The sequence below is a fragment of the Equus przewalskii genome, chromosome 8, assembly GCF_037783145.1.
Source record: "Equus przewalskii isolate Varuska chromosome 8, EquPr2, whole genome shotgun sequence".
NCBI lineage: Eukaryota > Metazoa > Chordata > Mammalia > Perissodactyla > Equidae > Equus > Equus przewalskii.
The window spans coordinates 15658914-15684785 of record NC_091838.1 but is presented as its reverse complement, the minus strand read 5'-3'; the positions used below and the strand labels follow the sequence as shown (position 1 = coordinate 15684785).

Here is a 25872-nt window from a genome sequence, read left to right as displayed (position 1 = left end):
GGTTTGCCCTGTCTGGTCTGGTCCCACGGATGCTGGCAATCGCCAAATATTTGCTAAGACTGGATATTTTAAAGGGGAAAAACCCCAAGAGAGGACCCTTCATTTTGAAGTGTTTAAAGATGGATGTATAAAAGTCCTGCTTTCAAATGCACGGCTTGCTTTCATTTACTTTAATTAAGATAAACAACTAAAAATAGGGTATATCTAAAAAATGGAGAGAACATGTATTGTGGGTGGTTTTTCACTGGTGAAAGGAGAATATGCTACATTAGGATGACTCAGAGTGAAGGGTAATTAACCCGACTGAAAACGTTAGAACAATATTACAATAATGCATATTTTTAAAATTATTTGAAGATTAGATTTGAACTATACAAAGATGTTATGAGAGAATAGGCACTTTCCCAAAAATCTATTATCTAAATAATACAACAAGATATAGAAAAGTCTATAAAGCAGAAGGGAAAATCGTTCATAATTCAACAATATCAATGCAATTATAACTAGGGTAGTCTCTTTCAGTCTTTTTCTGTTTTTTGAAATGAAGCTCAGGCAGTGGATGATTTCACAGCCCGGACACCAGCGAGCTCCAGGCTGCCCAGATTTGAATATAGGTGTATCCCCAAATTCCTGCTTAAGATCCTACAAGAACTTAAAGATCTTCTTGGATTCTGCTAAGAAGAAGTCACCTTTAATAAATCATTGGCTCCTTTTTTCTTATACAATTTTACACAAATCAATACTTTATCTTAAAATAACGTGAAATTAATATGGCACTGTTTCTGCGAATATATACATTAGTGAAGGAGCCAGTGCCTGGCACATATGGTAGGCATCTAATACTCGTCGAATGAATAAACTATTTTAATACAGCATAGTTTGTTTCCAATGAATGGCTTATCTACACCAGAAACCAAAAAAAAAGAAAAAAGATCCATCTTTTCTCTTTCAATTGAACTCATTTTCAGTTAATTATCTAAATGGCAATGTGTATATAGGGATTACAGACTTAGCTAAAAAAGAAAATACCAAGAATTAAACACCCACAAATTTAAGTTCTTTTTATAATATCTATTTTTTCTCATTTTGACAAAGGAAGAAAGCTGTAAGCTGTGAGCCATTCTTTAGTAGAAAACGCAGCATCCTGCTCTGATTGTGATAAAATAGCTATTACAGGGGCAGGACGTGGTGCCAACGGCAATCAGTGCTGCTGTGACTTCCAGCCTGAATCAGGTGAAAGTTTGGGATATGGTAGATGCTGTCGGTGACAGCTACTCAGGAAATGTGCTTGGGCAACTCGGCAGACACCTTCAGACACAGCAGGTCAAGGTGCAAACCAGGTCACAGGCACCTTCACACAGCTTCAGAATGGAGCCTTGGACCAGCGGCTATTCGGCCCGGCATACTACTGTTTGCAGTTCTTTATTTTTCATTAATATTTTTCTGAATGAGAACTGCATCATTTCTAAGTAGGAAGGGCTGGTTGGATTTTAAACTTTCATTCTGAAATTCTCCAAACACAAATCATCCATTAATAGGAAGCTTTGGGGTTATCAGCAGATTATCATGAGAAGCTAGCAACCACCGAATTATTTCACACAGACCACTAGAGTTTCTAGAGTAGCAACTGGAATAGAAGTGAAATAAGCCTATGTTACAGGATTCATGAGTAGAAACCTTGTAAAAGTAACAATCGCAGAATAAAATGGTCAGCTCACTGGAATGCTTTCAGATGCTCCATATGCCACTCTCACAGAGAGAGTCTGTAGAACTTTCTTCCGGTCAAATGTTAGTTTCTAACATAAAAAAATTCACTTGAAAAGTTCTACTAGTTTGATGTGGACGAATACATCATTGAGTTAAATAACCCACCAATAAAATAACAGTGCATTTGAGCCCTTACCTGTGCTACTGTTCCCTAAATTTCCTTGGTTTCCTATCATCCCTTGATTACCCATCATTCCTGGCTGAGGTATCACTGAGTAGGGACTACTGTTTCTGATTGGTGGGAAAGGTCCAGCACCAGTTGGGCTTTGCAATGTGATGTCAAGTGGTAAATTCTGGTTTGGCAATAACCTGCCCAGTTGCCCTGGTCGTGGGTTATTAAAAGCTAAGGAGAAAACAAATGAAAATTGAAGGTTAATATAGAATAATGAAAAAGAATAGTAACAGAAGTAGTGTTTAGGGAAAATGCCGTTTGCAAAATTACAAAGATATGCACGTCAGGGACCAACTGCCTACATAAAACACAAATTCACAGACAAAAAAAACATACGCAGCCCCAAATGCAGACCTGTAATCTAATGAACAAGTCTCTAACTTAATTCTTGACAATCTTGCCAAAAAAAAGAACGTCTATTATTTACCATATATTTTTCTCCCCAATGTTAATTTCTAATATTCAATTGTATTTGCTAAGTAAACCACCAGTATGGTTTTTTTCATATGTTACATTATTAGGATTTAGGAGTATTGCTTTGTCACAGCTATGAAGCTATAAACACCTCCTGCATACAGCACCAAACCCAGGCACTTGTGGTCTGGACTTTGGAACATCATTCTTAACTGGACTTTCCTAGGAGCAGACTTAGTTTAAAAATATCTACTCTCATTGGAAGTTAAAAACTTCAAGTGTGAACTCAGCTACCCGAAGTCAGTACTAAAGCTTTAGGCCTGTGCTTAATCTTCTAAATACAGCTTCTCTAAATTCCAGATACACTTAGATTTGAAATGATTCTTATGGTTCGTTCACAAGAATTTCCTGTGTGCTAAGGACCCCACCAGTGCCCTATACTATCACACAGACAACCAGCAATTTGACAACAATGTTATTAAAATTTACAAGTACAAAGATATTATCAATTACAATTTATAGAGCTAATTTATTAAATAACATCAAGTACTTTATTTTCTCGATTTATATAAACATAGTGTGAGATAGAACATTTAAAAGAAAGAATGCGTTCTTAATAATAACAAATAAAATACTTCAAGAATTAAGGCTTGGAATGGAAATTATGTACACATTTAATCATGACTTCCTCAGGCTTAGTCATCTGGTTACCATTCAAGAATCTGAATCCCATTAGGAGGTATACATCCATAGAGGAGAAACTGAGTTCTCACACGGCCCTTCATTAATTCCTCTAGGTAATAAGCATAAACTTTGTGGTGCGTTTCACGCTCATTTCTCCATTCTGACTTTGTGATCTCTCATGGTCTATAAGTAATCCTCCCTTGCCCCAGAAGTAGGCAGTTTGAGAGATAGCAAGCAAAAAACCTCTATTTTGTTTTACCCTTTTCAGAATGATCAGGAACCATGTGAGAAAAGATCTAGTAATTAAAGATATTTTGTGATTTGGTTGATGGTTGCCATTTCTGGTTTGAAAACAAAAGCTAAGCTTTGGGTCAAACTGTACTTGAGGAAAAATTCCGTTCAATTTAATACTATAGAGATTATCTTTCCCTGAATTATGTATGTGGCACAGGAAAGACATTTTCTTCCATTCAAAATTATTGGATAATAACTTTAGGTAACTATCAAGTTTGTAAATTGTGTTCATAGTGAAGAGTTCATCTTAAACTTACAAAAACCTAAAATAAAAAGAACAAAATAAATGATACAGAAATGTATTTTACAAAATAGTCTTAGGTATTCAAGCTTTATATCAAATTAATTAAACTTAAAAGGTACTTAGAAAACATGTATATATTGAAGTTCCACATAAAACTGATATTTATATGAGGATCCCTAAGAGATAGAAAAAGATATTTTTAATGTTTGTAGTCTGAATAATGATTAAATATTTTGAGTTTTTTAATAGGATATTATTCCTAAAAAGTGAGCAATAACTTTCTAATCTTCTATATTTTAAACATTCAGTTATACATTAAAACACACAAAACTCCATTTCTGAAGGCAGTAACTGAAAGGAAGGGAAATATGACAATCACCTAGAGAACTTTATCTGTGCAGGTCAGGCTCCCTCCACGTGGACTAAATCAACCACAAGACAATGTTGGAAGGCCACGTTCATTAGAATTCATTTCGAATACTTTCTGAAGGACCAGGACAGTAGATGGTGCTATTTGACCACAAAAACCTTGACGTGACTAAGCTGTTTGCATCAGATTCTAATAATCCCTGTTTCTGATGGTGATTATACGGGAATTTCTTGGCATAACCATCAATATCTCATACTCACTGCTCTGTGAAATTCGCAGCGCTGTTTTCTGGGCTCCAACAGGTGTGACAGGGCTGTTTTCAGCTGTGAGTTGCATGAGGTCATTGATGATGGCTTGCTTGTCAACTGATCCAGCAGGGGCGCCTGGCCTCGTGTCTGGGAAAAGCTGTGGTAATTGACTATTTTGCAAATCATCCAAAATCTCCTCCAAGTTGTCCAGCTCACTGCCAGGCTGCAGTTAACAAACAGAGAGTTTATCCAGCCCCACTCCGAGAGCGGGCACCACGGGCCTGTTTGCAATCGCAGACCTAACTGGTATAAAGGCACCATGCACAGCCAAACCAGAGGTGCAGACACACGTGTACCTCAGGCCTAACAGCTAATTGGTCATCTTTTAAAAAGTGAAAGTGACAAAGGACAAATAATCTCTTTGTTCTCAATTTTCTCATCTGTAAAAAGATGACTGAATTGCAAAGAAAACTCTCTTCCAGCATTTTGATTCATAGATAATTTATAAATTCCCCTTTATTTTATGCTAATAATTCAACTAAACATGAGTACGTATATTTCTAATTGACTATAGGTATAGCATGTCCAAGTGTAGGTTTTGTGGTTAGCTCTCTCTAAGAAATAACAGCAACAACAACAAAAAACTGGTAGAAAATACGATCCAAATTACACAAAATCAGTATTTAGCAAACGGTCACTTCTTTTTAGGATTTTTTTTAAGAGCAAGGGGTAAAACGCAAAATATGCTGACAGCACCCATGAACAGCCAAGCACCACCTTTTCACTCTGAGTGCTGTTTTTTCCTGCTGGCACTTTCAGTTTCAAACGACACTGGCTTTCTTAGTCACTTACCAGCTTAGGTGACAAAATGTAAGGAAGCAGAATAAAAATGGGTTGTCCCCAAACATAGCATCTATTAACCTGACTTCACGGAAGCCATAAAAATGTTTCTTAGGGCTTTTCCCTTTATTAAAATAATTTCACTTTGATTACCAACACTAAAGTAACAAGGTAAGTATCACCACTACTTCATACCTAGAACACTGCTTTCAGAGCGCTCAACTGATTTCATATTCTTTTGTGTAGAACCCATCCTACTTACCCAGTATTTCAAAATAGACAGTGTCAAACCACACAAGAAAATGACTTAAATGCAAGGATTACTTTTTAGTGAAGAAAGTGTACGAATGATTTTCTTGAGGCATAGGTGGACAAATATGTTAGGCAATTTCCCCAGTGTCACTGGATGGACTTGGAATCCTTGACCATGACTACCCCTTTTGTCTACACTGGTAATTCAAATGAAATCTTACATCAGATATGAGGTGTACTTACAGCAGACCAGCTCACAGTTTTAACCTCTATGCAATTCCTATTCCCCATGGGCAGGTGGGCTTTGCAATTTTGGCAATTTATGGTAAATGTAATACCTATGTGGGCAGTCTTTTATTGGACATATTTCCCAAGTTAGGAAGCATAAATTGAAGGGACATTTTATTTGATTCTTTATTTAGAGTCAACTAGCTTAGCAATAACTTGGAGATCCATTTTCCAGGGAATTCCTAATGCATTGTTAGAGCAATTACAAGACCGTTTTCAAGTTAGTTTAGCTACCCATTTCTAACTAAAGATGGAAGCATCAAATATGGGAGAGATACAAGAAACAGACAAAATGATCCTTAAAACTCCTGAGAAAGACAGCTCACTGTATAACCCTCCAAGGGCAACACGCCCAGTTTTTCTATTTCTTTGGCTGAGTCCTAAATGACATAGTTTATGTAGGGGTCATGCTGTGTTTAAAAAACCGGTAGCTACATTGTCACACTCAGAGCTGCAAGGAAACGAAAACCCAGTAAACTCTTTGTCACCCACCTCATTATCACTTCATAAGGGCACATACTCATTGGGTTGAACAGAGGGCAAAACTGCTCATGCTACTTTAATAACTATTTAATAGCCACCTCTTCTTTTTTTCTGAATGCATAGACAACTTTGCCTAAGTTAAACGTCCATTTAAAGCGACTCCATTGTAAATCTATCTTGTGCTATTTGAACACACAAGGTATAAACACCAATGCCTTCCAAGGACAGTGCCTGAAACAAAGTAATGGGGACTCAGTGAACCTGATGAATGCTTTAACCACGCTAACCTGTAATTTAAAACATTTTCATAGGATCAACTCAATTTCTCACAGAAATTCCTATCATTTCTATTAATTTCTCAGGAAAAATGTTTCACAAAAATGTGTGATAAGTATCCTTATAGTTGTGCCAGGAAAATAGCTACAGAGATCAGATAGAGGTTCCAAAAACGTGAAGTGTGTCACTGTCCTGTAAACCAAGTTTCCCTCCCACAAGGATGCTTGTGTGCATATTTTAAGTGGCCCTTGGAGCTCACTGTGTGTGGGGGGTGAGCTGAAATAAGTGTAAGCTGCTTCTTGAGAAAGCTGTGCAGATTGCCTTGGATGATAAACATCCAAAATAAACAGGCTCATATAAACAATGATAAAAATAAAGGATATTATTTTCTCAATGGATGCTCTCATATTTGCCCCGATCCAGACACGTGTAAGAGAAAGTTCTCGCAGTGGAGATGAACAGCAGCCTGGTCTGGACTCCCACCTCTCCTTCTTACCCTTACTGTTTGCGGAAAATAGAACTATACTTTAAACCACCTCGAACAGAAAAATAACTATCATAGTTTCGAAGAGTTCATGATTCTTCCTTTGTAATCTACTCTTGTGCCTAATGTAATGAGTGAAAAATAAGTCTAATGTTTCACATATATATATGTGTGTTTATATTAAAATACATTTGGATGGTTTAAATCAGTTTATTGTTTTTATATTTCAACTAATTCGAAATTTTAAAATCCCTTATTTTCCTTGGTTGATTTGGATTTTTAAAAAGGCTGCATTAAAACTGATTTTCAAATTTTAATCTTTGCCATTTTAAGAGTTGACCAAATTCAACTGTGGCTCAGTCCAGCTCTGATGAGTAACTGAACATATACTTGTCTTAAAAAAGCCATGCAGGAACTTCTTGGTATTATATTCAAAAGGAATTGGTTCTTTGGAGACTCATAACTATAAACACTATTTGAATTCATTCAGCTTACCATCAGAAAAACGCATTATGAGAATTCCCCCACTAGCGATATAGTAGAGCCCCGTTATCCTCGGTTTTACTTTCCGTGGTTTCAGTTACCCAGGGTCAACAGTGGCCCAAATATATTAAATGGAAAATTCCAGAAATAAACAATAAGTTTCAAATTGCGCTCTGTTCTGAATAGCATGATGAAATCTCGTGCTGTCCCGCTAAGTCTCGCCCAGGACATGAATCATCTCTTTGTCCCGCATATCCACTCTGTACATATGCTACCAGACCTGTCAGTCACTTAGCAGCCCTCTGGGTTATCAGATTGACTGTAGTGGTATTGCAGTGCTTGTGTTCAAGAAACCCTTATTTTACTTACTAACGGCCCCAAAGCACTATTAATCTCTTGCTATGCCTAATTTATAAATTAAACTTCATCATAGTAGGTACGTATGGGAAAAAACATAGTATATTCAGGGGTCAGTCCCATCTGCACTTTCAGGCCTCCACTGGGTCTTGGAATGTGTTGCTCATGGATAAGGGGGATACTGTAATAGCGCTTTGCTTGTGTTTATCTCTTGTCAGTTTTTGGAGTACACATTTATTTAATTGTCTTAAGTTTACTTTAAATGTTCTTCAAGTAGATAAAGTCCAGAACGTCTATATGGCTTTGGCTGTCTAGCAATAAAATTTGATGACTGTGGCATTTTCTTCTGTAGTCATGTAAGTTCTAGAAGGAGTGGATTTGATCACATTAAGTTTCTGAGCTAAGATTTCCTCCCCGAAATTTTTGTAAGCTTTAATTCTCATCAAAAGTTCTTCTAGTCGCTATCCACTTTGTTAGGCGTGATTTCTTCACAAGACAAAAAGATTAATGTCTTCCTTTAAAGTGCTTTGCCAAGATAACTTCAAAGTTTTGCTTAGGCATCCATTCGAATGCTCAAATTAGCCACATCAATTTGAATAGTTAGTTTAAACTATTTCAGGCAGAAAATGAGTCAGAAAGATTTTTATAAAAGTTGTACAAAATGAAAATTGGACTTGATTTCTTTCATTTTTCATTTTTCTGGATTTATGAATTTTTCATGTGTCAAACAACTTGTTCTCTGAAGGAAATATAAAGAGCACATGCATTTTATAACATAAATATTCTAATAAATTACAAAACAGCTTTGCCAAATTTTTAGTAAAAAGTGTAATTCTACCACATTTGCCTAACATAAAGTTGTTAAATGATAATACAATTCTACCACAATTTCCAGGGGAATTTTCAGGGCATTATTAATAATACGGTTTACCTTTCTAATGGAGCCAAAGAACAAGAAGAAATTCTTTTTAGACTGTTTCTAAACCCTCATCATAACTGGCCCCATAGCATTAGAAGGAGCATAAGAGTATCATTTGCTTAGGGATCTCAATATGCTCCATTGTGTAAACAAGCACATAACATAAAATTTGGTAAACATATCGGAAATTTTTCTGTCATTGTTTCCTGTTGGTTACGAAATGACGGAGAAACAAATGTTTAAATTCTCCACCCAGTAAAAATTGCTATTTTAAGTATAATAGCACCATCGAAGTACTTCCTGTTCTTAATAAGTTAGTGATAGGTTAGACACACATTCGGCTAATGGCTCTTTTCTGAGTCAAAATAGCAAGACAGCTAACTGTCCAACTCAGGCTCACTAACAATCTATCTTACTCATAAAAAACTTGTATTCCCTTGAAATCAAAGAAAAGTCTTCCATAAACTTGTACAGCAGTTAATAGGGTCCACAATTAATCTGTATTCAGGAACAGTGAAGGGGAGCAGGAGGTGAAAGAACTCACTATTTTTTTCTTAAAGTAAGTCATTCTAACTTTGATCTAAATTTAGGTAATACATACTTCCTGTGGTAACTTTTCTTTTCAAGTTGCAATGTTTTTGATGTTAAAATTGCTCCAAGGCAGTAGTTTTTGGTGGAGTTTTAAACAGGAGTCGATGGAGGGTGAGACCAGGGACTGGGTTTCATTAAGAAAGAAATACTGTACATGCGTGTGTGTATGTGTGTGTGTGTGTGTGCGTGCGTGAGTGTATGTGTACGTACACACTGCTTTTTGGTTCACCTGAAATGACAGATTTGTGCTGGTTATACTCTTGGGTTTACCTACCCTAGGTGACACTATTTTGATTAGAAAAATGTTTCTCCTAAACAATTAGAAACTGCAAGTGACTCACGGACTTTTTTTTTCTTCTTTTCTTTTGAGGAAGATTAGCCCTGAGCTAACATCTGCCGCCAATCCTCCTCTTATCGCTGAGGAAGCCTGGCCCTGAGCTAACATCTGTGCCATCCTCCTCTACTGTATATTTGGGATGCCTGCCACAGCATGGCTTGCCAAGTGGTGCCATGTCCGCACCCGGGATCCGAACCAGCAAACCCCGGGCCTCGGAAGCAGAACGTGCACACTTAACCACTGTGCCATCCGGCCAGCCCTCATGGACTTTTTTTTTAAAAAAAAACTTCTCTCTCTCTCATTTTCTTAATCAGTTTCTTGTCAGAAGTTAGCGTGGTCATCACCTAAATATAGGAATGCCCAAGAGTGTCCCCCTTCCCGACCCTTTCGGTCCCTAGTGCTTCAGCCTGGGATGGAAATAAGTTCTAAACATGGAGGGAGGGGCCAGCCACTTAGCCACTAAGCTGAGGTGGACCTCATGAGTCACACTGCGCCCTCTAGCACATGTCGAGAGACCTGAGTGACAGTATCTGTGCCTGCCACTAGCTCTGTATACTCCAGTAAACCTCCAAAGATTAAAACACTTACTTGTCAATATGGTTTTACACTACACTTTATCCAAAATACTGCTATTAACTTTCTGGTTTCCCCCATCTAACGATTTTATAGCATTACAGAATAGCTGTAATAGAGAATGGTGCGCTAACATCTAAGTTTAAGGATTGATGACCAAAGACGTTTATATAATTCGGCTGTTTCTCTTGCGAAGGGCACAAAGGCTTGAAAAATCCTATCTGCCTCACAGGAATGGGAGCAGCGGTGAAGACAGCAAAGTGAGAGAAATAAAGGAAGCTAAGGGCCTAGAACCAGGGACGGAGCGCAGCTAGGAGGGCAGGTAAGCCTCTGCTTTCCCAATCACCGCTTCAATCCGAGACCTGCCTCTGGGTCAGCCTCCACTGACTCAGCAGAGCTCAGGGGTCCAGCACGGGTGCTCCTTTCTTCTCTCCCCATCCGCACCTAGTCCCTGAAGACAGTGGCATAAAATATCCACTTGCAAAACAAACTTCCAGGACAAATTAGTGAAGCATTTTAAGTAGAAAGGCCTACACAGCTTCTTCACTTCTTAACCACTCATGACTTAAGGAAGGGTGTGAAGCCGAGGCAGCGCCCGGGGACCAGCGGGAGAGCTCGTGGTGCAGGCGGAGCCCTGGATCATCAACCAGCTCGGCCCTGGTCCCCAGGAGACACCCTACGCCAAGCCATGGTGTCTGTAATAACTCATTTTTGTTTTAAATAAAGAGAAACATTAAATGGGTTTACATTTTCCCTGTGATGTCATTACCTCCTTAGCGTATTATCAAAAATGATTTTGAATGTCACTTTGGCTGTTCTGGATTTTATCACGGGATTAATTTTTCAGATAAGAAGAACAGATAACGCAACCTACTACTGTAGTTTTGAATTTATATATGATGGCTCCGATACACTAACATCAAGTCAAACTTTAGTCTCCTTTCCTACCATCCATTTCTCCTTAATATTTTTTATACCAATGGCCTAAGAAATTCTTTAGCATGAATCAGAATTTCAGTCGAGAATGACAAGAGGTGGAATGATCTTCATTAGGTTTGAAAACCAGTCAAACTCTGATCATGCAAAGAGAGAAAGGTAAATGAGAAATAACTTGATGAAGTCGTCCTGACAAAGCCCAGTTTCCAGGAAGTGATTATCTGCAATTTAGGCATCTCCTACTAACAGGGGTCAGTAAACTACAGCTGGCCTGAGGGCTAAATCCTGCCCACACCTGTTTCTGTATAGCCCCTGAGCTAAGAAGGGATTTGCATTTTTTATTAGTTGGGAAAAAACCAAAAGAAGAGTATTTTGTGACACACGAAAATTGCACGAAATTCCAATATCTGTGCCTGTCAGTAAATTTTTAGTGGAATACAGCACACTTCTTTGTGTCCAGTGTCTATGGCTGCTTTTGCGCTGCAATGCACAGCTGAACAGTTGTGGCAGAGGCTGTATGACCTGCAGAGGCAGAAATATCTATCATTTGGCCCTTTACAAAAAAAAAAAAAGTCAGCTGACCCCTGCTTGTATCAGTGTCCCCCTTTGCCAGACAGAGCACTGGAATACAAAGCTTCGGTGAAAATGAATTCTGTTTCAAAGAAGGACAAAGGAGAAGGCTTGTTTTCTCTAAACACCTGAGGCCTCAAGGCGCCCTGGAGCAAATCCCTGATGGATGTGGATTAGCATACGGGAGAACGCATCACACAACTTACCTGGTCACTAGGCTCAAAGCTCATCTCCTCCTTTTCAGTTTTCATAGCTATTAATTTTGTGTTACTGGCAGCGTCTGTCTTACTGTCCAGTCGCTCAAGTTTGGGCGTTATTTCTGGTAAACCAATATCTTTAGTATCATCTTTATCTAGCAAATAGCGAAGTAGTGCATTCTCCTTCTTCTTGGGGCTCACTGGCTCTTGTTTAATAGTCACTTCGGAACCAGGAGCTGTGCTGTTGGTGTCCTGGCTCAGCTCTTTGCCTGTGGCTTCTGCGGTTAACTTAGCCAAGTCCACAGGCGAACTGCTGTCCTGCAAGAGTCTGTGCAAAATCTTATGCTTCTCCTTGAGCGAGGTCCCATGTGTCGACCCCGACCCAGGCAAGCTACCTGTGGAGTCCTTGTTCGTGTCCGACAAAGAGCTGGCCAAGGGCGAAGGCTCCATCTGGTCAGATTTGGTGGTCAGCAGCTGCAGGAGTTTGGTCTGTCCTTTGCTGTCGTGCAGTCTGTTGGGTCCGTCGGCTCTCTCACCGCTCCCGGCCTGGGGCAGGCTGGAATCGCTTGTTTCCTTCTGCTCTCCAGGATGGCAGCTGCTCTCTGCTTGTCCAGTTGTACCTTCGGATGGCTCCCCATAAAGTCCAAAACAGTCTTTGGAGTCTAAGCTTCCCATCTTGCTGAGTGGGGGAGGATTCATATTAACCGGGGAGTTTTGCAAATTGCCCATTTTTAGGTCCGGTGAAGCCAACGATGACCCCAGGGAGACCCCATGCCCCTCGCTGAGGGCTTGAAGTGCATTGAGGGAACTGTTGGTGTAGCTATGGCTATTTCCTGTGCTGCTGCAAACTCCCACAGGGGAATGCAAGCTTCCTGCAGGGGAAAACTGACTGGGCGGGACTCGAGGGCTCCCGGCCACTCCAGGGCTCATGCGATGCCTGGGCGAAAGCATGGAGTTGGGCTGTCCTGGATTCATGCCAGGGCTGCTCTGTGAGGGACTGTTCATTTTGAGTGCATAGTTACTACCCTGAGGAGTGGCTGCTTGCATGCTTGACACATGGTTCATTCCCCCGGAACCACCGAACCTGCCCAAGGGCATGCCCATTTGTTCCTTTGGGCCATTTATGGGAAAATTTATATTGCTACCGAGGGTCATGTCCTGACCTGGGTTCCCACTGCACATGGGCTGGTGGGCAGGGCTGCTAGAGCTAATTGGATTCAATGGCTTCCCCATCGCTTGTCCAGTCAGATCCGGATTCATTACACACACATTCTGCTCTCTGTATAATGAGGAAAGAAATATAAGATAAAAGGAAAAACACTTAGCAAGTTGTTACTAATTTTAAAAAATGAGATGGCCTCTTTTCTTGAAAAGAACAGGCTACATTTAAAGGAAAGATAATACTTTGATGAAACAATCTGCAATTATGGACAAGACTGGACACGTATAGTTTTGGATCAAGAGGGATGTTTTCCAGTCAACTCATTAAGATGTCTGTGGTTTTACAGAGGGGGTGTATTTAAATTTGACTGCTACCAAATTGCAATTGCAGTTACTAGGTTCCAATTACAAAACATATCTTTCTCATTAAATGGTATATTACCATGAATAACTGAGAGCTTGTACCATCTCAAGGAAATGACCCAATGTCTTCAATCATTTGCCAGAGATTACAATTCCTAACAATAGACACATCTGTAAGCTTGGAAAGCGCTGATGGATACTGCTTGGCTCAAGATGAACAGCAAACTTAGGGGGAAAAGCTCACCCTTGAGTCTTAGAAACTTTGTAAGTTCTAGAGCCAATAAAGTCACCAAAACTGTTTAGGATTTGACCACCTTATGCGACAGATTCCCCTGCTCAGTCCCCACGGCAAGCGAAAGAGTCCCCGAAACAGACCACGTGGGAGGGAACTTCAGAGACCTTAGTCTGGGATCTTCTTCCCCAACGCCTAGACAACTCTGATCCACTCCTCACTGATGACTGAAGGCAGGTTTTCTGAGCTGGATGATTTTCCAAGCCCTACGAGCTTTAATTTACAGCCTTGGCAGTCACTAGTGAGTTACCAAATGTGTTCAGAAATCCAAACAAAACACGTTTCACAAATTGTCAAACAGCAGCTTTCAGTTAGGGGAGTGAAATTTGGCACACGTGTGATCACTTTCAAATTGTTTCAGTTTGAGGTCAGATTTATTAACAGTTGGCAAACAGGGCTGCCTGATTTTTTTTATTCCTAAATAAGAAAGTAAATAATTGAGAAATGTAATAAAAGGGGGCTCTTTAACCAGAGCAACTTTATATATCTTCTGATACTATCTCATAAAGTTTTATACAGTGCATAAATAAATATCTATATAACTCGAAATGCAATCATTTTCCTAAAGTTGTGCTCTCAAACAATGTTGTTTATGACATTTATTTTAAAAGTCAATCCAATTTTCTTTATTTTCATTTTTTATGGAAATGTTTATTACCCTTCAATTTAAAGTCTGATGTCAAGAATTAATTTAAACCTGAGAACAAAATCTAAAATATCCCCTCTAAGTGTACATATTTGAAAGTTTTAGATTTAAACACACAGGAGCAGAAATCATGCGAGTGGCTTCAATATCCCCGCCCTGTGTGTGCCACCATCGGGAACGGATCCCTTTCCCTTCTCTGATGTAACAGGCAGTCACGTCAGAGCAACGTTACTGCTAGCCTGTGTGCTTCCAGCTGGGTTTAAATTCACCAGTATTAAGGCTGAAATTCCAAGTGCGGCCCTACTTGGATGGCAGCATGACTTGCCTTGCAGCCCACAGTCGATAGCAATATAATTCTGTATTTTAAATGTCTAGGGTTGGTCAACAGAAATGTCTAACAAACCTGAGCGGCTCTAGGACGATTTGTTGCTTCTGTAACATTTCCTCCTAAGTGGGGAAGGGGGACTGGTTTCTTAGAACTAGGATTACCTGTGAAGCATATGTAAAGATATTACAAGCTGAGGTTCATTAGTAGTCTGAGAACGGATGAGTTTGCTCTTCGTCTGTGCAGAGACAACAGTGCCATCGGACAAGGAGAAACGATAGATCTGACTGATTGCCAATCCTTGTCTCAGCACTGCAGGCAACAAGGAGACAGAAGGCACGTTTAGGAAAAGGCAGGGCAGGGGCAGCATGAGACACAATAGTAGTAACCAACGTCATTACGTTTAATATTTTCCTACCAGCACGTTAAAGAGAGCTGTAAGGAATATTTCATGTATTGAAACATCACAAATTCTTAAAAGCACATTTACATATTTTTCACTCAAAATACCAATAAATTCAATATACTGGCTTTTTAAAAAATAAAGCTTGGACTCTCTAACTATGCTCTCTTTAAAATCTTTGGTACCATGGCAGAACCGAGTGTAAATGATTTATTAGCTCAAAATAAGCTTTAGAATGATTTGTTTAAAATGTTAGCAAACAATACAACGCACAGACGTCTACAGTGCACCATCTGCATTTAATTCACCTAGTACAGTAAAATCTATGACATTAAGTATATTCTCAAATATTCATCTCCACGTTACGTTCTAGCCATCATCTCACACTACTATTCCCCAATTCAGTTTCTCAGTGTCTGAGAAGTATTATTTCTGTGGGTAGAACAAGAGGAAGTAAGAGATAGATAATCAGAAGAATCTTTTCCGGGGACAAAAGGCTAAAACTGAAACAATAAAAATGAAACAGTCTTAGTGACATGGAATTGGTTTAACGTCTGGATAAAGAATCAGGTGTTTCCATTTTACGAAAACACAACACAAATCAATTGGGTTAAAATAATTTCTCTTAAAATTTCAGATTTAGCTTTTAAAACAATTGCATTTTAAAACCATCATACATTGCATATTAAAGAAGACCATTTCGATTGAGAAAAACAGTAGCCACATAATTTAGTTACCTGTTAAAACATTTTAAGACTGCCACGTATCTACCACATAATCCTCAGCAAAACGTTGTGGGTTGAATAGTTAGCCCCAAGGCAACCAACCACATTCACCACTCCACGAAATTGCCACGGGAGGGAGAGACTGCTGACACACAATGTGGATTCTGATTTCTTGGTAAAGGTTCACTTTGAACAATTTCCCTAATGAAACACCTCTGCGGTTGCCATTAGATGCAGTATTGAGCTATTACTCTCTGCCATCAACTGCTGCATGAAGTTCCTCTGAAGTGGCAGGACTGGAAATAAGTTACTGTACCTACGTTTATCTTGCTTTGGACAATAAGTGTGCTCCTAAAAGGTAGCATGAATACAATTTTTATAATAGGACTCTTATTTCCGATGGCTCATAATTTCAGAATTTTATCTGCCTTGGCTAAGATCCCTTAGGATTTTCTATTTCCATTCGGTCCACACCAAGCATCTCTGCTAACAGGTATGTGTGAGCACGCCCCTGAGCACACTGAGGAAGGGCCTCCATTTTAACAAAGCCTTCCAGGAGATTTGTATTTAGTGCAAATGATCACCCCGATCTTACCTACTTCATACATTTGGAGGGAATGTATTTCATACATTTGTGATTTTCTTTCAGTGGGTCCCATCTGTTTAAATCCAGCACAGTGCCTGGTCCCTCTCTGTAAACCCTTTGGTGGGCCGTCAAGAAGCCACAGAGTTCAGTGTAGGGCATTGCTACTCTGGGCCCAAGGACACTGAACATGTTCGCTCCTGGTGATTTCTTAGTCTTTGTTGTTACTACTCTTTTTATTCTAAACCAGATCTAGTGAAACAGTAGGTTAAATGCTGATTTCTCTCAAACATAGCATCTTTATTTCCTCTTATTGTTTCCAACTTGAAAAATGCTGGGAGATACAATTGTTGGATTACGTGCTGATGTCTAAGAAATAAGGATGAATAAGATGAAAAGAATGAATAAGAGGAGGGAAAAATAAGGGAACAGGGAGGGAGGTCATTTACTATGATTTGTACTTTTCTATAAGTGATCTTAAAGGCATGAAGTTTAAACATACAAACACGGCTGGTAAAATGCCAAGGTCACAGATGCAGTTTCAATGGAAGATGACAAGCCGAAACTCTATTTTCAACGAGTTACAATTTTTTTCTCAAGGAGGCGGTTTGCCAAGCTGAGTTATGAGGCACAGTGCACTGCCCTCGTCCCTCACGGGCTGTGGGGCCCTCTCTGGCAGTCCCTGTGCATCTAGGCCTCGTCACCCAGTTCCCCCCGCCAGGACATAAAGTGCCCAAGAGAGGAGAATTAAAAGGCCAGGAGAAGCACTGGCCTGGTGACACAGCGATTAAGTTCATACTTTCTGCTTTGGTGGCCCAAGGTTTGCCGGTTTGGATCCCAGGTGCAGACATGGCACCAGTTGTCAAGCCATGCTGAGGTGGCATCCCACATATAAAGTGGAGGAAGATGCACACTGATGTAAGCTCAGGGCCAATCTTCCTCAGCAAAAAGAGGAGGATTGGAGGCAGATGTTAGAGAGGGAAAATGTGTCCCCATCCCCAAGGAGTACTTAGTAAGTGCTAAGGAAAGCAATTTTTTCTTTGTTTTTGCCAGTTTAACAAAAACCCAGAACGCACGTGAGGAAAAGTGATACTGTGGACAGACCTTTGGGAGCAGCACAGCAGTGACTGCAAGGATGGGCGTCAGATTAACCTCCGGCACTGACACTCACTGACCGACTGCTCGGGAGCCATCATCTCACCCGTGTCAGCATCCTCAGCGATAAAGGAGGGCCACAGTGCCTAACTCACAGGCGTGCTGTGCGAGTCAGTGAGATCACGCAGAGAGGGACGAAGTCAGACACGGGCCAGCGGCTCAGTGCAGGCTCCTGTTGCTACTGAAATACGCCTTTGAAGTCTCGGGTTTAGTTCCAGCTGTCCTAGCAGCTCATCGTGGGACCTCGGACAAGTCACTTCACCTCTTTGGGCCTTCTAGAAACACCCCGGCAGTCTTCAGGATTCTACCAGGAATTCACTTGCTCTTGCACACTGCATTTCCTTCTTACTTCCGGATTTTCCTTACGATTCAGATAACATTTCCTTTGATATAAGATGGTACCTTACTTTGTTGTCTTACACATCTAGAAGCCTTAGGATCAAAGAAAATGACCTCTTGCCTTTTCCTTTCATCTGTCTGCAAAATCATCATCTGTTCTATCACTGTCACTGCACTCTTCTGTCCTACAGGTTCTCCTATTACATGTCCCTTCAGAGGGCAACATCTTCTGGGCCAGATAATGCACAGACATACGAACACAAAAGTCAACAGACCCAAGGCCCCTGAGATGAACTTCAGGAATTACCGTTTCGGAGAAAGCTCTACGAGGACACACTAACTTAGCAAAATCAAGTTCAAGAACAACACCATTTGGAGACGCTCACCTTCATGATGATGCCTCTTGGCGTGGGACACCGACTCCCCTTCATGCTGTGCGTGGAACTTCTGGATGCACCTTCTCACCAGGTCCTCCCAGCCGGGCTTCATGGCTGCCCGCATGCTGCTAGTATCCAGTGAAGTGATCTTGCCTATTAAATAACAGCAAGCGTTAGACCTACGGACTGATCTATTATTTACAGAAATAATTAAATTTTAAAGAGATAAAAATTTATTTATTTAGAATAGGTGGCACAAGTACATGGACCCAAAGGGTAGACAGTGAAAATCAGCGTTGTCCACCCCCGCCCCTGCTCCAGCCCCTTGATGCTTCCACCCCAGGGGCAGGCGCCTCGACTGGCTTCTTCCCAGTCTGCTAGACACATTCCTTGCGTTCGCGAATCTGTAAGTGTTCTAAAATGATTTCCTTGGGAAGAAAATTCACCTTGGAGATCCTGGCGAGTAGTAAAACTTTCTGACGAGGTCAGGACTGGTCTTTCCTTCATGGGAACTCTTCTCGCCACGCAAATCAAGCAGGACTGCAAATCTTCAATCACAGACATTTGTGGTCACCATATGAGGCTTTTTTAGTGACTCAAACAGGCTCAAATGTATTTATGACAGCACAACCATGTAAACCAATAAACGAGAGAGTGACAAAGTACCAGGTCCCTCTGCTGCTCACTGGCTTCATTCTCTCCTCAACGGAAGTGGGAAGCAGCCAGCGGAGAGGGAAGAGGCTGCTGCTCAGGAGGAGCTGGGGGAGCTGAGCATAAAGTGCCAAAGTACCCGGTACATTTGATAAAAGCATATGCACCGCACTTGAGTTAACACCCTGAAACCACCTCCCAAGGCTGGGGAAGAATGGGGATCAACTGCTATGGTAACAACCAGTGTAATTCAGAATAAAGTACAAAAATGATGAAAACTAAAATCTGACACTCTGCTTGGTCAAGGGTTTGCTTCCTGAGTTTTTGGGTCACCAAGATACTCGAGAATGCTGGATAAAAATCTCTGAAAAAAATAGTCTCTTCACATCTTACATCATCGATTCATCATTGTTCAGCTTTAAATTTGGGAAAGAATTTCTTTAACTATATCCAGTAATAGCTGGTATCACAAAATTAAATGTGATCCTCATTCTCAACACAGTAAAAGCTAAATTTTTGAGCACTTCCTGTGAGACAGACACCTTTCTGGGCTACCAATTCATTTTCTCCTGTTCACAGCTCTGTGAGGCAGGACTAGCGTTCTCTCCATTTAACAGAGCAGAAAACCACAGCGCAGAGTTTAGGTAACCCGCCCAGCATCACGCAAAGCTGGTGAAGCCAGGACCTGACCTGAGCACCCCACGGCTGAGAAACCCCACTCTATGCTACACTGTGCTAACATCCAGAATCAGATTTTAAATATACAAAAAGTGTTCAAATATACTGCACAATATCATAAATTATTAGATTATATAGATCAGCTTTATCTTTTTTATATTCCTTCAGAATATCCTCATAGATGGATAAAACAGTAGTGCTTACTCTATTGTATAAAAGAGAATAAAACACCTGACATTCCACACCTACGTAAAAACTTAACTATGAAAAACTATGTACCATCTATGACAGCTCTGTTACTTTCTTTCCAATAAAATTTAAAAATTACTTATATATATATATTTTAAAAGGATTAAATAATTAGTATTTAATGCCAGTCATGGTCAGGCATATGCATTTAATCCTTATTACACCCTGATACCGGTATTGTTGACTTCACTTGATAATAGAGTAAATGGATGTTCAGAGAGGTCAAGGAGTTTGCCCAAAGTCACAGAGCTGGTAAGCCATTCCATTCACCAGCGGTCCTCAGCTCTTCCCCTTCTGCTCCACATGCAGAATGCCCTCTTCAGCACTGTCTCCTATGACAGGGAGTGCCACTCAGCAGTGTGGCGTGGCTTGCTTGGAGGGCAAAGGGGTTGGAGACCACATGAGCATCTCTCTAAGGCGAAGAGCATAAGAGCTTACAGTGTGCGACCCTCTCCACTCCCTACTCCCATCTCTGCCCTCTCGTAAGCATCCTTCTATTACATATTCTGCACCCAGCATCCACAGATAAGGTACCTGGAATCCATGAATCCCTCGAGAGTCTATGAGAAATGTTGCTCGTACCTATGTGCATTTTTCTAGGTTTGTGGCTCACAGCTTGCAGCAGACATTCAGAGGAGCCTAGGGTCCCTGGGAGGGTCAGCCCTAACCGGGCTGCTCCAGTAGGGCAGCCACTTGCTACATGTGGCCATTGAAATGTAATTTTAACAAAACAGAAAACTCATTCTCCCAACTGCATTACTGACATTTCAAATGCTCAGCAGCAACATGTAGCTAGTGGCTGCCGCACAGGCCATTGAAGATATGTAACGCTGTTATCACTGCAGAAAATCCTACTGGATAGTGCTGTTTTACAGACTTAAAAATTGAATTTATCACAAAAATTGTTAAGTAGGTAAAAAGAACAAAGAACTTTCTGTGGCCACTAATTGTAGATTATTAAGCATGAAAGAAATAGCAGAGGAATGAACAGGCAGAGACATAAAACATCCTCGACATTCGGCCGTACCTTCTCCTTCTTCTTTGATGGACTTTGGTTGAGAGACAGCAAAGCACTGCATAGCTTCATACTTCTGATGTGCTTCCTGGTTATCGTGCCCCTCCTCTTCGGAGTCGGGTAAAGGCTTGACCAGCATCCGACAGTTGAAGGTATGGCTGTTCCGCCTAGGAGGTTCGCCAGCCCAAGAGCCCCCATTCACTGAGCAAGGCAAAAGTATGCGATGTTACAAAGAGACTAACATCAGACTCACTGCTGCCCAATTACCAAAACTGTGTAGGAAACATATGGTTATTTTACTTTTAGATAATGTTTCTACTCTTCTCAATAATTTCATAATCTAGAGGGGAAAAAATTCTTGGGTTAATGTTTCAACAACTTGAGGAAATTCTTGGGATTTTCAAATGTCTTTTACGCTTCTTACTCTTCACACTGATCCCTGCCCTTCAGATTAAGGCCTTGATTATTTATTACCAGAATATTGTAGTTCTCTATTTTCAGGTTTCCCTAACTTTGATTTCTTGGAAATTCAGTTCAGTCTACTTGCGTTCCAGTTTTAGCTATGGTACCCCCTGCTCAAAAATCTGTACACGGCACCAACTGTAGCACGCAGTAAATTCTTTAAAGGATTTGGACGTGATGCAGTCCGGAGTATGAAGACCCTTCAAACTGATAAATCAAATTCTCACTACTCAGCCCCATCTCATCCATCTAACCACACTGCCCAGCACAAGCCTCCCTCACCACCCTCCTTCCCCAGTGCCACATGGACACCTCTGCTCCTGCTACCCTATCTGAACATCAGGCTGCCTCGATTTCTCCCACCCAAATGTACTCATGCTCTAAGACAGAGATCCTCCACACACTTGACCAACTATTCGAGGCACCCACACTGCTGCTTCTTACAGATCTTTCTTTTCTAAAATTTTACAGAAATTTTAGCGCATATTCTGTCACTTGGCTCTTGTTGGATTACTCTATTGTAGTCTTTTAAAATTGTTTCACGTATATTTCCTCAATAAGACGGAAATATCCTTGAGGATACACTGCTAACGTGATTTATTCCTTTTCAAGTGAAAAACTACTTCATACATCTTCTATTTTAGTATCAATACTTAGAAGTGCATTAATTCAAGAAAGAGAATGAAAGAGGAAAGACTTCATTTTTTTGGGAAATACATTAGAGAAATCAATGACAGAAACAAAAGAATGACTGATTTTGAGAATTAAAGGATGTCTATGGATCATCAGATCAACCTCCTCGTTCTACAGATGAGGAAACGACGTCCAAAGAAACGTTCAACTACTAGAAGAGCTGGAATTAGACACCATCCTAATTTTCATTTTGGCATTCTTTTCTTTACTGTTCCTTATGTTTTATCTAAAAAATATTAGAACCAGTAGGACAATGAAAGAGGGGATTAAAAAAAGGGCCAGTTATAAGATAAGCAAATTTATTCCCAAAAGTCACTAGTTAGAACACACTTAAAAAGACAGCTAGGTGTTATGGTGAACCCAACGCTAAACCCACAGCCAGTGGGCTTTCGAGGAATAAAAAAGGGAACAAACCCTAGAAAGAAAAAGGACACATTAAGTTAATTGCAAGAAACTGTTTTGGAACTATAGCTAGCTTTATATGTCTATGCAGGCATTTGGGAAGTTTATTTCTCCATCAGCATTCTTAAAAGCTTCTTTCCATAATGGAGACTACATAGAGTAATCAAAGAAAAAAGAGTTCTTATTAACTCAGGTTAATAAGTAATTTGAAAGTATAAAAAAGTACAATATAAAGTAAGGCAACGAGCTCTTTAGACAAGAGAATTAATAATAGTGAATTATTAAGTATAGGTCCTTTGAGAAAGTCATAAAATTACTGAAGAGATCTGAAAATATTAGTGACTTGAAATAAGAAATCCCATTTTCTTGTTCATTTACTAGAGAATGTAATAAAAGGAGCTCACATGGTACTCATCTATTTTGTATTACTGTTGCAGTCACTTTGAACAAAGGGTTGTCACATCAAGGAAAAGCTAGCCATAATGGGGTTTGGAGGAACCTTTTCCTATTTACTGCAGTAACAGTAAGATCAGCTAATATAAATAGTCTTAAGAAAAAGAACAGAAGTACTCGCTAACTCAGGACTTGACCTTATTCCGTACTAAAATATGCACTTCTTTTTATCCGTGAAGATGTTCTTAGCATCATCAGTTTAAGTGAGAATATTAAAAAAAGAACCACTTAGTAAGTGGGAAGAGCAATACTTCAGAGCAGCATCTAAGGTGGGCCGATGCTGTGAATCGCTCACTTTAAAATATGGCCCCTAATAATCGAATGCACTCTGGACAGCGTCTCCAAAACAAGAGGAAGAATGCAGGAACCCGAAGCAGGGAGAGCAGGGAAGGGGGCAGCATCTGCTGACGACACCTGCGGAGCCACTGAAGAGTCTGGGAATTGAAAGAGCCCACTTAGGGCTCCCAGGCTGATAGCATCTGAACCTCTACACGCCACTTGTTCCTGAACATTTTATTTTTAGAATGTTGTATACACCCACATACACGCTCTTTTCACAAGCAGGATTCAAAATAAGTTGAATCTCAAACTCCTCATGACCTCCTACTTCTTAGACAGTCGTGGAGAAAATGGACACAACGGTCAGCGGGCTTTGGATAGCGTGGGAGGCAATTTGGCACCTTCTCAAAAAACAATAACAAAACAAACCCCATGAAAACAGTTGCCATATGAGTGCTGTCCATCTGAATTATTTTCATGTACTTAGAATACAGGATCAAAACGATCATTCACTCAAGATTAATATCTGCAGATGTCCTATTCTTCGTGACTTCTAAGCTCAAATACTTAACACAAGCATTTCTGATCAACCACCCAGTTACTCTTATCCTCACTTGACATAATAAAGCTCTATTTTACCCCCTCCAACCAGGACAACGTGTGTATGGGGAGGAGAGGAAGGGGAGACCCAGCAGACAAGCATTTACCTATAGACTTTGGCAGCAGGTTTTTGACAAATTCATTGTGGTCCCCAACGTGCAGGATGCTATAAACACTTTTGTTCATCAGCTCTTCCTGGTTATACCTTAGGTACTGTGTCACATTCTCTGAAACAAACACAACGTTGCCTTCCAGGTTCACTACAAAGAAGAACCCATCAAGGGCCTAAGGGAAAAGGCACAAATTATGTCAGAAAGGACACAACATTAACTCACGTGCAGTTTAAGAAGCCAACGACCCCTTTAAGGCAAACAATTCACACGTGGAGAAAAAAAAAGATCTCTCTTGCTCCTCTCCTAGTTTTCAGAAACAATTAACACATTTTTCTTGGTGACATTATTCCATCTTAGTAAGTAGGAGAGAGCCTAGATCAGGGTTTCTTGTCACAAACTAAATGACAAACACTACCTCTTGTTAACTTATCGGGAGATAATTATCGCCAAGCAAAAGTGTTCAGGCCATTTGTATTTGCAAAATTAGACTGATGTACCCCGTAGGGCCAAGAACAACTTTTATGTTACCTACCCAACACAAAGTAATTTCGATGTACGGTTTCTCATGTAATACAACGGGAGGAAGGGGTCATTGATAATTTTTCCTCAGTTTAAGGATAAAGGCCAAGAAAAACCCCTCGAAAATTTTAGTTCCTTTAAAACTGCCAGGGTTTAAACAAAAAGAATTGCAGATGATCTCAGACCTTGAAAGGAGCATCAGCCCCATACCATCTGGTGTATATGGGGAAAGGGTCTGGGAAGTGTGTCTCTGACATGACAAACCAGTCTTTCAAGGGGACCTCAGGCTAGATGCAGTCAGCACTGTCCGAGACCAAAAGGGACTCAAGGTTTTGGTTTATAACAGTGAGAAGTGGACAGTGAACTAACTGTGCCCTTCTGTATGATTTGTTCTCCAGATTGTCAGGATGTAGGCAAATCATCTAGATAACGGTATTTTTCCTGCAATGGGTGCATAGCCTCATTCTCTGTTGTCATTCCAATCTCAACTAGGGAAGGAGACAAAGAATCTAGGATCATTTCAAGAATAAAGATAATAAAGCCTTGTTACTGATCAGGCATACCTTGAAACAGGGCCACCTGGTCTACCCAGTTTATGCCACAGTTTCTTCATATTATGTATTTACTACTTTTTTTTTTTTTTTGCAGAGGAAGAGTCTCCATGAGCTAACATCTGTGCCAGCCCTCTTCTATTTTATAGATGGGTCGCTGCCACAGCATGGCTGATGAGTGGTGTACGTCTGCACCCAAGATCCAAACCCGTGAATCCAGGCTGCTGAAGCAGAGTGCACTGAATTCAATCACCAGGCCATGGGGCTGGGCCCCTTTACTTTTTTTTTTTGTTTGTTTTGAGGAAGACTGGCCCTGAGCTAACATCTGCCACCAATCCTCCTCTTTTTGCTGAGGAAGACTGGCCCTGAGCTAACATCCATGCCTATCTTCCTCTACTTTATATGTGGGACGCCTGCCACAGCACGGCTTGATCAGCAGTGCTTTGTCTGCACCCAGGATCCGACCTGGCAAACCCCGGGCCACCAAAGCAGAATGTGCAAACTTAACCACTGTGCCACTGGGCCAGCCACCCCCCCTTACTATTTTTAACATGAATGATGTTACATGTACATACTGATATAACTATGTGTATAAATGGGGCAAAAGTGTTTACTTTTGCCCTAATTTGTTTTTTTTCTTAAGTTATTATTTAACAGCCTCCTATTTTGTGAGCTTTCTTTGAATATATTCATTTTTAATACTATTTTCATCACAAAACTAAGTTCTGTCAAATTAGAACTGACCATAAGGTACTAATGAAAAGCTCAAAAAAAAAAAAACCTGACTTGGCTTTAAGCTCTTCTTAAATATTGTCAAGTTTTCCTAATGGTATAAACAATATGCAGGCAAAGCAGGACTATATGTAAAGGTTCTCCATCACAGGTTGGCACCAACCCTTGGACACCTTGTGTCAGTGTGTGTACAAACGTGGGTGTCTGTGAGGGGGGACAGGAAGTCCGTCAGCTGATTAGTTAGGTACCAAGGGTCTTTTTAAACACATTGCCTTAGATACACATCCAACAGGGATTTTCATAGTCATATGACCTAGAGCTCGCTTC

At 40.4% G+C, this 25872-nt stretch overlaps 1 protein-coding gene across 24 annotated transcripts in view; it reads right to left on the bottom strand.

Annotated features, from left to right (window-relative positions):
- The window catches only part of NCOA2 (nuclear receptor coactivator 2), a 267791-nt gene that overhangs the window by 32597 nt on the left and 209322 nt on the right, over positions 1–25872 (bottom strand). For 15 of the 24 annotated variants that reach the window (XM_070630457.1, XM_070630452.1, XM_070630454.1 and 12 more), the window contains 8 exons: positions 23738–23915; positions 20754–20942; positions 18595–18696; positions 18158–18301; positions 14731–14878; positions 11789–13058; positions 4206–4416; positions 1904–2110 (listed from right to left, as the gene is read on the bottom strand). In XM_070630457.1, coding sequence (XP_070486558.1) covers positions 1904–2110; positions 4206–4416; positions 11789–13058; positions 14731–14878; positions 18158–18301; positions 18595–18696; positions 20754–20942; positions 23738–23915 — 2449 coding nt within the window. The remainder of the gene's footprint in view (positions 1–1903; positions 2111–4205; positions 4417–11788; positions 13059–14730; positions 14879–18157; positions 18302–18594; positions 18697–20753; positions 20943–23737; positions 23916–25872) is intronic. The other 9 variants (XM_070630466.1, XM_070630465.1, XM_070630473.1 and 6 more) reach the window with 1 other exon arrangement.